This window comes from Leptonychotes weddellii, chromosome 13 (assembly GCF_054177405.1).
Source record: "Leptonychotes weddellii isolate Sample4059 chromosome 13, ASM5417740v2, whole genome shotgun sequence".
Lineage (NCBI taxonomy): Eukaryota > Metazoa > Chordata > Mammalia > Carnivora > Phocidae > Leptonychotes > Leptonychotes weddellii.
In genome coordinates, this window is record NC_138381.1 from 40,629,997 (window position 1) to 40,643,649 (window position 13,653).

A 13,653-nucleotide genomic window follows, 5' to 3' on the forward strand; every position below is an offset into this window, starting at 1 on the left:
GGACGAACCATGAGAGACGATGGACTCTGAAAAACAAACTGAGGGTTCTAGAGGGGAGGGGGGTGGGAGGATGGGTTGGCCTGGTGGTGGGTATTGAGGAGGGCACATTCTGCATGGAGCACTGGGTGTTATGCACGAACAATGAATCATGGAACACTTCATCTGGAACTAATGATGTAGTGTATGGGGATTAACATAAGAATAAAAACAAAAACAAAAACAAAAACAAAAAAAAAAAAAGAAAACCTTGGCTAAAGTGTACATGCAGCTTGCATGTGTTGAATAAACCCTCAGTATCTTGCTCCACCTGTGAAATGTTGAAAGCAGACAAGAACGTGATGGCCAGAAGGGCGCCCACGCTTATCCATCACAAAAGCAAGGCTCTGACCTCCACAATGGTGTTGCCACACACCAAGACCCTCCTGCAGTTTCTCATCTAAGCCTGTAACCATGCTGACGTGGCCCACAGCCTAGCAGAAATGTGGGGTTTGCGCCCACTCAGGCTGTTGCCCTGTCTCCTTCATTTGCATGCTGCCAAATTTCGCGAACAAGAAGGCGTTTCCTCAAGCTCATCTTCCTCACCACTGGCTACTCTTCAGGCTTGCATAGTGTCTCTTGTGCTCCCTGCCCCTGCTCTGCTAAGCCTGCTCTCTCTCAGTATAGCCACAACCATGTGAACCCAGCAGATTCAGATGCTGGGGGTGCCCACCATACTTCCTCAAATTATCTGTGGCACATGACTCTGTGCTCTGTGGATCTCTGTGGATCTCTGCTGCTTCTGTCTTGTGGTCCTACATCATAAAGTAGAAGTAGCATTTTTGTTCTCTTGGTCACTCTCCTCAGCCCAGCCCTCTGTGCTGCCTGCCTTTATGTTCCCATTCCCTGCCTCAGCCCCAGCCATCTTCTCAGGACGGACCTTTTCCGCATTGTAATTTCAGTTCGGATCCCTCTCCCAAACTCCATGTCCCTGTAACACTTCAAACTCAGTTAAGTCTAAAACTGAACTCGTCGCCCCCATGCCCCCATCACGCTTTACCATTTCCCCAAATTGTATCACCATGTCCAAAGTTACCTATAAAACCATGCATCTTGACCTTTCCTTTTCCCTTGCACTTTACATTTTGTAAATCCCTGGGCCTTATAAGTTCCGCCTTCCTACTTCCCTACTCGCATTGCCATACTTGGTCTATTACCTCTTATCTAAACTCTAGAATAGCCCTCTTCCTATGCAAAACTGTAGTTCCTAAAGCAAGCTTTAAACATGGCTCTTGCTCAAAAGGCCTTGTCCTACATAGCCCATACTATTTCTTTTGCCAAGAATCAATACTTTCCCTATTTCAAATTTCCCAGATCACACGTATCTTTCAAGGTCCAAATCAATATCATTTTCTCCATAACTTTGTGGGCATCCCTTCATTTCTAAAATAATCACTCATCCTCTCATATTCTTTAAACATTTTGTACCTTTTGGGGCACATCCCATTTCATACTGTATTGTCTGTCCTTTATCTTCCCAAGCAGGTTGTAAGAGGCCTTGGTCTTATTTTATTCGGGTGTTTAGCCCCACAGTTCATTCTGTGGGGATTTGTACCTTGTAAGTTTATTGTTGAGTAAATTACTCTTACTAACAAGATTTTTAAAACCCAGTAGCATATTTAATGCATCCTTATTTATTTTTGACTTGCATAAATTGGTTTGAGAGCATTTTTCACCCCTTTCAACTGTGCCCAGTCATCTCTAGAAGCATGTTGGACACAGCTGAAAGAGTGATTGTGTTTGGAAATTGCCATAAACTGGAGTTTCCTCTTAGTTATATCTTGTTCTCATGGATCCACTCTGCAACTGACCTGCTATTTCTCATTTCAGGGAGAGTGGAGAAGAAAAGAGAACAAAAAACAACTTCAGGTAAGATTTGATCTAATTTGTTCCAATTATTTCCTGTTTTTACTTTCACCTTTAAAAAAATCTATTTGTAGTTTAATATTCAAAAACTCGCATTAAAAAAGTAATAGTTTATGGTCCTACAATTGATTGTTATTAAATTAATTAAATTAATACATTTAGCTTTTTCACTTTCACATCAATCATGTCCTCATTCTATCATTCTGTTCTAAAGAATATAAGATAGAATGTGATTTTTTCATCATTACCAATTGAAAGGTAAGTCTTAAAACCACCAACTTTAAAAATTTCAGGTTGTTAAAAAAAAAATTCAGGTTGTAGCAGTTGACATTTTATTTTTCCAAATATCTATGAATCTTAATTATTTTTCTTAAAACCATTTGTGGAGTTGATGTTTTTCAGGACAGTGTTGACTACTTAACCAAAAAGAATCTTTACATTTTGGAGGGATTTTAAGAATTATTCTATTCCTAACTTCTAGTATGTATCCAGAAGTGAATGATGTTTTAACACAGTGCCGTTGTGCATAGTAGGGGCCAATATTTGCTGACTAATACAAAAATAAGTTTTTAAATTTCCATATTTTTATTACTTGGCTTTTAGCTGAAAGTCCTGAGGTAAGAGAAAATTTCATTTACCAAGTAAATCTTTGCATAAGGGCAATCTCCAGCTTCCCGTGCCTTAAAATTGCCAGTAATCCTAGAGAATTCGAATTTGACATATACACCTGTGCCCACCACTCCTCCCAGGTATCTACCAAACCATTATTCTGTGATATGTGAGAGCTGCCAACAAAAAGACACATGGTTCCTAACCACTGTCTTTTTTTTCACTGCATTTTTTGTCTGGTAGCAAAACAAAATTTGTTTGTTTGTAATGTGTGGAGTCAGTAGAAGATAAAAATATGAATTAATCAAAAAATGTATAAACAACCTATGCCTTTGTCCCTTTTCTCCTTTCCAACCTTAGTATTCATCTCAGACAACTGAGCAATGTACTACCTATACGACTTAAATGTTGTTTGCATTCTTTTAAAGCCCAGTCATTAACACGAAAAAAAAAAAATGTGAAGGCAAGAAAATGTTTGTTCTCCTCACAGATGTGATTACCTCCATAACTGCTCCCTGGGGGAAGATTATTTATACTGTTTCATAAAATGCTGTTGTTATGATCTTATAGGTACTGGCTTAAAGAAACTTTATAGTTTGAAAGAAAGCTAAACTGGCCACAGTGGTAAACCAGATGCCTCTTTAAGTTCCCTCTGTATTCATGGACTCTAATATTCTGTGTGACCAAAGGTGACATAAAGAGCTAGACAAAGGCAGGACAAGAACTCTCGTTCCTTGACTCATTCTTTCCCAGGTCTCATCATCCTAACCTTTCTTTTCAAATCAAAGGGCTAGTCACTTTGATACTATGTTGAATTTCTAGCTCGATAAAATATTTTTCAACAATTGGAAAGTCTTTTTAAGGCAACAAGATCTTTGTAGGGAACACTAGTCACCAGGGTTATGAGGAAACTCCTTTTATTAAAATGGAGCTAATCTCCCTCAACTGATTCACAGCTTGTCAGTGTGTCTGATTTTTATGAGAATGTGAAAGAAACTTTCTATGAGAAAGTGAAGTCGGAGATAGCTAATGGACAGTGCTCAAATTAGTGGGGAAATTTTCGAGACTCATCCTTTCAAAGAATACAAATTCAGCCCTCACAAAATCTGTATTTGTAACGATAGTCTGAGTTTTCTAAATTGGGATCTAACCTTTGCCAATGTAGTCATAAATATCATTACCTTCAGTTTGTGATGCTCGTCTGAATATATGCATCTTTAGATGTCAAGAATGTCATGGGCATCCCTGCTTCTGAAGTCCTGCCAGGACTTCTTTGTATCGCTTGTTGTTCATTCTGCTCAGATTCTATGTCCTGCCTGCTGAATTAGACCATGCTCCCACACCCTCTTGTTTATAGCAGCAGGTCCATCTCCCAGCCAGGGAGATCAGTATTAGTTTCTGACCCTTTCAATCTACTCCATCTTGTTGCATGAATCATGATGGAAACCAAAGAATATAGAAAAAAAATATTAAAGACAAAAATATTACCCATTGACAGGAACTTCCAGGACCCTCACTTTTTGGTTGGTTAAGATTGGTTAATTCTTTGTTTATGCAATCTTGGACCAAGATGAAAGTTACCAGTAAGTTTTTATTAAGGATAAGAAATAACTTCCTAACAAGGAAACCTCTCCAGGATTGGAAAGAATGAGATTATGTTAGTAAAAGTGTGCAGAGGTTGGGCCATCACCTGTAAGGAATGGTGATAAGAGATTCATGAGGAGTTTGATCATTCCTAAGGGCTTTCCGATTTTGTGTCTATGATTCTACTTACCATTATTATTTTATTGAAATGGCTCTACTATGTGTATCTGGATCAACACGCACAGACACACACACACACACACACACACAATCCTAAATTGTATACATTTCATGATATAACTGAGTGAATCATGTTCCAAAGCTTAAACTAAGTTAGTTTGGTGAGTTGCTCAGGAGAGCATATAGCTAATGGGGCTAAGACTATAGAATAATATTGTCCTATAGTCAATTAGCTTCTTTTGGGGAGAAAGTTATTTGACCCTGATTGCAACCCTGGCTGTAGTTTCAAATATGATGCTCTTCTTGATAAGCCAGGAATAAGTCACAAGAGAATATGTGAGAACCTGGTAAACTTAGACATTTTGTAAAAATAATTCAAAGCATATGTCTCTCAATACTGAGCTCAGAAACCCATTTCAAATTCATATAAAATGGCCAGCAAGATCAAAGCTAAATTTGGCTATTTGGGTTGGTAAAGAATATTAAAAATATATGGTGATATGATGATAAAGAAGCAAAATATCAAGAGGCAAGTTCCCGACATCATCAATTACCTATTTGCCCTTGATTTTTTTAAGGACCCAATTTCCTTACCAGAAAAACAGGAAAAATGACCAGGTATATTTCACAGATTTTATATAAAAACTCCATTTAATTTGAAGAACTTTAACTTATCAGAAGGAAGACCACTTTTTTGGATCAAGGAACTCTTGATATTAAAAAAAAATACAGCAAAAAATACAAAGAATTCTCACAGAAAAAGGTGATTCATAAATCATTGTTTAGAAAAAGATATATTAATTAGAAGGCTTACTAAGGTAGACTATAGAGACACCATCTGTTAAGTATATATTGTTCCAAATTTTTTAGAGAAGGAGAACACTTTCAACTCTAGTCAAGTATTAAGTAAAGAACAGTCCCAGTGGGCCAGAGAATGGAGTTATAGATAGAGATGATAATGAGTATTTTGAAATGAAGTTGCATACTTTTCATTTATGACATTAGATCATCCCTAAAGTTGGAGAGGTTTTGTTCATTTGCATTATTTGTAAAAAGTTACTGCTAAAGAACAATGTTATTTTTTTCTCAACTCAAAAGGTGAGATGTATTAACAAAAATTCAGCAAATGGTAGAACATCTGCTTTGCAAGCTCAGTCCCTTGCTTACTAAAATTTTGACTGTGCTTTTCCCTTCTTTGAAATGTCCTAAAGCATCAATAGCACCTCAATTTTAAAACTTTTAACACATATTTAACATGCAGTCATTCAGGATAAAAAAAAATAGTTAAAAAGATACTTAATAAATTCTTCCATCTGTATAGTAATAGCAGGTTCACTTTCTTATATGTTACTCATTTATTAAATGCAGATTTTCAAATGGATTCTTATATAGCATTTTTTCTCCATACTATTACTATTTTTGCAGTGGTTCTTGTCTTGATTCCTATACACTATTAACAAAACCCCCAAAAATAAGCATGAGGAGAGCTAATTTGTTATTGTTTTAATTATTGATGACCAACATTAAACTTACGAAGTTAGCAGGCAAATCATGTTGGGACAAATACATTTAAGTAAATTATCATTATTTAAAAGCCCATCATTTAAAATTAATGAGAATCATTATTCCAGTTAGAATCAAGTCTGAAAATGTATATCATCCTAATTTGCTTGGAGCTTACAAAATCTCTAGTCACTCAATAATCCTGTATTGTGTATTTGAAAGTTGCTAACAGAGTAGATCTTAAAATTTCTCATCATAAGAAAAAAAGGAAAAGAATTGTAACTATGTGTGGTGACAGATGTTAACTAGACTTATGGTGATCATTTTGCAATGTATATAAATATCAAATCATTATGCCGTACACCTGAAACTAATACAATGTTGTATGCTAATTATATCTCAATTAAAAAAAAAAAAAACTCTTCTCTTGACCCCATCTCATTTGGTGTCACAACATGGGCAGAGAAAGAATCTGACTAAGCATTTGTAAGTTGATACATTCAGTTTGCTAAACATTTTTGTGGTCCAGGCTTTGTGCTTGATATTTTAGATGTGACGGTGAAGAAGATATAGCATTTATGTCCTCAATTCATTCACTTTCAGCTGGGGAAGAAAAGCAAGGACAGATGATTATAATACAGTGTGAAGAGTGCTTTAGAGAATTACTGGGTGCCATGAGGATGTCAAAGAAGGCATCATGGAACAGGGTGGGGGGTGACATGAGTTGATCCTTAAAGAAATTGGAGCTTACCTGGTAGAAAAAGGGAAAGGGCTGGCTGTCCAGAGAGACAAAGACAAGAAAAAGCTTCCTGTTGAGGGTACGGTCAGTGGTTTAATACGACCAGAGCACAGTTACAAGCAGATAAAAGGCAGGCATTGTGGCCATAAAAGTTGGCATGAGCCAGAATCAAGAGGGGCCATTATGCATTCCATGGAGTTGGGACTTTATGCAGTAGATATTGGAAGATAATGAAGTGCAAGGAATTACACCACCTATTTGCATTTTATAGAAATCCTTCCAGAGGAAGTATGGATTGGAAGAGGAACTCAGTGGGGGCAGGGAAATCAGGCCGTATGCCACTTTAATCACTTACGAGTCCAAGGGGTCTTCACTAAGACAGTGGCATTAGAGAGGGAGCTAGGGAAACGGAATGAAGATATATTTACAAAACAGAATTGGCCTGTTCGGTTGGCTACAGGAGGTAAAGGAGGATGACTCCTCGGTTTCCAGCCTAAGAAATGAGATGCATGGTACATCTTGCTTCACAAGAAGGAGGGATTGGTCAAGGATGACAAATGCCCCAAAGGAATCAAATAAAATAAGCACCAAAAAATGTCCGTTGGAATTAAAGGAAAAATTTCACCACTGAGAAATGATTTTTCAGGAGTTCTTTAAATGAAATGTAGATAGCAATGGGCTGAATGAGGGAGGTATAAACAAATGAGCACAAATGCAGACTTGTTCTCCCAGAGAGTCTGTCTGTCAAGGGGAAGGCGAGGAGACAGAGACAAACAGAGACATAATCATGAAATCATCGGGTCAGGGAATTGACGTTTATCGAAGACCTGCTATTTCTGGCTCTGGGCTCAGTACCTTCTATTTGACCCTCCAAATGAGCTTGTAAGGCTTGTGTATGGTCAACATTTTAAAAGTTAGGAAACTGAGATGTAGGAAAGGCAATTCACTCGCATTAGGCCCCGCATATTAACTGGTGGAGCCAGAAATGGAATCCAGGCAGTGGCTTGCTGGAACCAGCTGGTACTACCTGGGAGGTCATTTGGAAAGAATGGGGGTGCACTTTTCTTCCCAGTTCAGCATCCGGTGAGGTCATGTACATAGCTTAAATTGGCTGTGGTGGGAGCATTTACATCATAGAAATTGGCAAACATTACAAACCGGTGTTGGTTGATGTTTTTTTGTTTGTTCCCCGAGAGCCGGTTGTTTCACACGGACAGCGCGCGGCTGGATCTGGGTCTGTGCGACAGCAAAGCCCAAGCAGCTCGCACTGCCCCCATGTGTGATCTGCCCAAGGTCACTTGGTTAGCAAACAGAGAACAAGAGTTGAGACTTGACTCTAGACCTGCGACCCACATCCAGCCCAACACAGGCGCAGGGGCTTTGCTGAAAAGATAAGTGAATATTCCTTCCTCATCTTCTATCCCCAGATGGACCAGGTTGGTATAAATAAAGTCTCCTATTTTTCTGTCCTCCAGGTCTAAGGTACCAATTTTCTGCTTCGGCCTCCCGGGCAATCCATCTCTGGTGTGTTTGTGTTTTTAAATAGCTTTCCTGAAGAACTGGCTCTCTGAACTATGTTAATGAATTCTATTTTAAAAAAATAACCAATTTTCTCTGGGTTTATGGTTTCACAACAATATTTATTATTGAGTGAAATAAAGTATCTTAGATGCATTTTTCCACCCACAAAATGGAAGACTTGCATGCAGGCTGTTCATTAAAAGAAGTCCTGAAGAGGTTATTTTTAAACAAACTTCATTTTCCAGCCAGTCGGATTTATGATAGGGAGTGAATAACAACACAGCTGTGCCACATTATTTCGAAAATACCTTAAATTCCATTGTATAACACTGCATTTAAAACAGTGCCTTGATGCAAACTAAACAAATCTGAAATGGTTAGTAGCTAATGGAGGAGAAATCATCATGTCAAACCACACAGAGTGCAAATGTGAAAACGTACCCCGAAATTGTCTCCACCTGTTGAATTTGGATTGCTATTATAGCATCCAAGGCAAGGTTTATTTGCACACAGTAGAAACTTGAAACATGATTTCTTTAGGTGGCGGGGGAGAACTCTTATCTTTAGGGGCATCATAATAGACTTCACCTTAAAGCCCTGTGCCTCCTTGTATAACTGAAAAAGAGAAACTTACCTGAGTTGATTCTTACACAACATCTATTTGTTCCTTTCATTCGGGTGAGGAAATGAAGAAGACTTTGCTAATTTTGTTAGCCAAAAATTACTTCAGGCTTTCATCTTAAATTAAATATTCTGTTAAAAAAAAAAAGCCACAAAGAATTCTCAATTAGAATGGAAAGTAACACAAGTACAAATGGACTTTCCAAGAGCTATCTGATAGATCTCATTTAGGCAGCACAGACCAAGGCAGGTCCCCACAAAGTTAGGCTCATGCTGGTTTGAATGTCCTGTGGAAGCTGCATCGATGGGCATTCTATGTGTATATATCGGTCAATGTCATAGTAATTGCACTTCAATCTGACACAATTTGGGAATGAAGCATTCCTGGTAAGTGCGTATTTTGATTAGTTAAAAATGACACTTATACTAACAAAGGATTAAAAATGGCCCCAGAAATTGAATATAGCTGATCCTTAAGCTTTCTTGTGAAAGGAGTCTTAAGTCATGCCTGCTTTTCCCACAGAGAAAACAATGAACTTGTATTTCTAACCAAGGAACAGATGCCCAACTTTTTTTTTTTTTCATAGAAATGACCACAAACATTTTATTCAATTGTAAATGATATACTTGTACACGGTGTAACTGAAAACCTTCTAAAGTGAATGTAAGTCATTTGAGCTGAGCAATACAGAAATCGATCATATAAACTGTCCTATTATTTCACTGCAAATTCCCAGATAAGAGGATTGGCAGGGCGGGAGAGAAGCCATGAGACTGTAAGGAAACAAAAAGCCCCTAAAGACTGCTTCCCCCAGAAATGAGGTCATGACTTGAGTGGAGGAATTCTGAAAGGGGCGGAGCCTTAGTTGGACAAGGGGAGGGTGTGACACAGTGTGAGAAATATCAGCACCAGGGGACACTCAGAAGCAGCTGCGTAACCTGGCCAACTAATTCATACTGAGGGGCTAATGAATAGCCATGAATTCATATATTATTGATTCCAGATAGCATATTTAAATTTTGTTCGATGTGATCATCGCTGTCTTGGCTTCCATTGGAACCATTTATAGGAGAAGATGGTTCTGATGGTCCATACCTTGAACATCTTTGCCTTATTAGAATCCTCTCAGAATGTCTCTTGAATGCTATCTCTGCTTGCTTGTCTGTATTTGCTTACACATCTTCACTATGCCCTAGTTATTAGCATGACTGTAAATCTCTAATACATTTCTTACTGCACAGGAACAACCCGTATTTCTCAGCCGGATGTGGTCCTTTCCTCCTCAAAAAGATCCCTGAAATGCAATTCTACCCATGCCTTCTCTGAAAACATACAGCTCTGTGTTTCATTGATACACTGAGACAAACAAAACACCACATTCAATTTCATAATAATTTATTTGTTTGCTTATTTGGGTTTTTTTTCCTCTCTCTCTTGCCTTCCTCTAGATCAGCAATCCAGTAGAAATATAATGCACAGCATACATGTAAATTTAAATTTCTGAGTAGCCACCTTTTAAAAACTAAAAAGAAATCGATGAGACTAAGTTTATAATATGCTATTTAATCCAGTATATTAAAAATATTATCATTTCAAAATATAATCAATATAAAAAATGATAAATAAGATGCTAGAAACGACGCATCTGGCAGACATGTGTGTTACAGCAGAGACTGATGGAATACATGACATTGTGGTGGCACTGGGCACCTACAGAGTGAGCCTTTATCAGCAGCATGCCTAGTCCTGGAATGCCTTTTTGGAGACTGATGTCCTTGCAGGTTCTATTTGCTTCCTTTCTGAGCTAGGTTTTAATGAAATCAAAAAATGTAGTGAAAACAAAAACAGAAGTTGCTTGTGTGGTTCTGTTCTGTCCCTGGTGCCTCCCACAGGACCTGGAAGAAGCAGACTCTCAGGAAGTATTGGTTCAAAAAACGAAGGAGCAAGTGGCTTTGTTAAATCATCAGTCGCAGAAAATGTCCCTGTGGTTTCCTAAGGAAAGAAGTCCCTAAGAATAACGGGAGAGAATTGCAAAGATAGGACAGGAGAAACTCAGAGAAATGGAAACATACACAGGAAGGGGATGGACACCCTAGACCGTGCCTTTGAAAAAGCACAAAGAATTCTCTCCAGCTAACCCCAGAGCTGTAAGCATTTCGTTATCCATAAATTACACTGAAAACCTTATTAATTCTGCATATAAATTTCTGCATCCTAATTCAATTTGGAAGTGAAGTCATTCATTTATTCATTCATTTATTGGAGAACTATTAAAAGAATATTTATTATTTGCTACTATGTGTCAAGGGCAAAGCACCAAAGTTATATTTGAGATGGAGAGAAATCTCAAAGATAGAAAAAAAATTGATTTGATTGTTTAGGGGAAGTAGAAGATTCGATGGTATTTTCTGAATTTTGCCTTTAGATCCATGATTGATGAATCTTGATTGCCCTGGAATGAGCCTATTTGCCTGAAGAGATAATGAATATTACCTTTTCCGTGTCACTGCACCATTATAAACAAAGAGCAAAATCACTCATTTTTTTTTATAATTCTGTCATTATTGCACTTGATTTTCAGTATTATGCTATTATTTTAAAAATATGTATGTGAATACAAGAAAAGAATATTGTTTGCATACAGCATTTCTCTCCTACTTCCCTATGTGCTAGTGGAAATGGGAGTCAACATTTGCAAGTGATTTGGGGGATCAGACTGAGAAGAGATTGCAGAGTATCATTCACATTTATCTCCCACCTTTAACGCAGTCCTTTGTTGCATTTCTTTTCATTGCAATCAAACACATTTATCAGTAACTCATTTGTCATTGATATAGGGGCCTCTAAGTTTTGGAAAATAATAGGACATGAGTGACGATTTCTCTATGTCAAGGAATGTTCCATTTTTTTTTTTCTATTGCGAAGCGAACCTATAAGAGTTTGCATGCCTTCCCCGTGTTTGCCGCTAGCCAGGCCTTGTCAGCAGTGAACAGTAGTGGTCATTGTGTGTTAGTGGGACAGCTGTGCATTGACTTCCTGAGAATTTCAAGGGCATTTGTGAAAAGTCAAGCTAGAGCATTCAAAGTATCCTTAATCAACATCTTTGCAGCATTACTTCTATAAAGTTCAAATAAATGTGTCATATTCAAAATATGTAACTTGTACTTAATTCATGTGTAATGGTAGTTTTTTAATATTAATAAATGGCAATATTAAAAATCATCACAGTGGTTTAGCTAAAGCAATCTTTGGTCAAAAATACACATAAAAGGGGGGCGCCTGGGTGGCTCAGTTGGTTAAGCAACTGCCTTCAGCTCAGGTCATGATCCTGGAGCCCTGGGATCGAGTCCCGCATCGGGCTCCCTGCTCGGCAGGGAGTCTGCTTCTCCCTCTGATCCTCCCCCTCTCATGCTCTCTGTCTCCCATTCTCTCTCTCAGATAAATAAATAAAAAATCTTTAAAAAAAAATACACATAAAAGGTTATGACTATAAAATTTATTATGATTTTTAAATTTTTCTACTGAAGCGTAGTTGACACACAATGTTACATTAGTTCCGGGTGGGCAACATAGTGATTCAACAAGTGTATATGTTATGCTCACCACAACTGTAGGTACCATCTGTCACCAGAGAACGCTATTGCAATACCATTGACTATATTCCCTATGCTGTAGCTTTTATGTTTGTGACTCATTCGTTCCATAACTGGAATATTATGATATTTTTTGATTGTTGAATATATGAGAAAATTAGCACCTTTTTTCTTTATTTAACCTGATGCCAATGTGCAGAATATTTTTTGAAAAGTAAAATGTAAATTCATTACTAGAATTTAATTCACCTTTCTGGCATTTATTGAGAAAACAAGAAAAAATCATTTTCCTCCTCCACATGAGGAAGAAAATCTAAAGAGAGATAACCAATTGAATATTTTTTAACTCTATAGCAGAAGTCTTTAAGTAACAACTTCCTAACACAACTGGGTTAGGTCCTGGTTCCACGTTCAAGTACCAGTGATGTCTTATTCTTAGTATTCTGATTATAGTCGCAACGTTTGAATTTAACTGATCTTTTCAGAAAGCATTTTAAGTTGGCAGTAGTCAGAGTCTTGAGAGATTTTACAAACAAAAACTAAATGGCCTGAAAGATGGATTTCATTGCCTCTTGTTTTTAAGTAATGTATAGTGATTGTTGGCAGAAATAGATAAAGCAGATACCTTGAGTCAGCTTGCATTTTTTTTTCCTCTCCAAAGACTACCACACTGGGTCCAGTATCAATACAGTAGGATCTAGTACAGTGTAACTTAGGCATCATACTCTTTCAACTAGTAAATTATCAACTGTAACATTGTCACTCATGAAATAATGTCAAAGGAAGATCTTTGTTCTGGGTGAAAAACAGAAGATTTGCCTATAAGATGGCAGACATGATTGAACTTTTAGTTCATAGTTACTGATAGAAATGTAAACACCAAGGCTAAGATGTTGCTAATTTAGATTTTTTTTTTTGACATTCGACTTCAGAACTTGCATAAGTAGTATAATACAGTATAGTTTAGTACTCAAAATGACACCCTAATCAGTACTCTTTAATAAAAGCCCTATCTAAAGGACAGACAACAAATGCATCCCTGAAGCATGTAGATCTTCTTCAGAGCACTGGGATGGAAAACCTTAAAGGTGAAATAGAGCTTCATAAACCAGCAAAAACAAAGCAGCTGTTTATCAACTCCCCACTCCCCCCCACCACCCGCCAGCCCCTGGTAAATTCTAGAGATCAGCTGTGCAATATTGTACCCATCCTAAACAATACTACTGTATTGTACACTTAAAAATTTGTTAAAAGGACTGGGGAGGGTACGTGCTCTGTTAAGCGCTGTGAATTGTGCAGGACTGTTGAGTCTCAGATCTGTACCTCTGAGACAAATAATGCAAGATATGTTAAGAAAAAAAAAGAAGAAGAAGAAGGTAGCGGGAGGGGAGGAATGAAGC

The 13,653-nt window shown here is 37.7% G+C and overlaps 1 protein-coding gene across 1 annotated transcript in view; it reads left to right on the plus strand.

Moving 5' to 3' along the window:
- Window positions 1-13,653, plus strand: part of CHST9 (carbohydrate sulfotransferase 9) — a 219,259-nt gene that overhangs the window by 106,477 nt on the left and 99,129 nt on the right. The window contains exon 3 of the mRNA XM_081801461.1: window positions 1,867-1,905. Within this exon, the coding sequence (XP_081657587.1) occupies window positions 1,867-1,905 (39 nt within the window). The remainder of the gene's footprint in view (window positions 1-1,866; window positions 1,906-13,653) is intronic.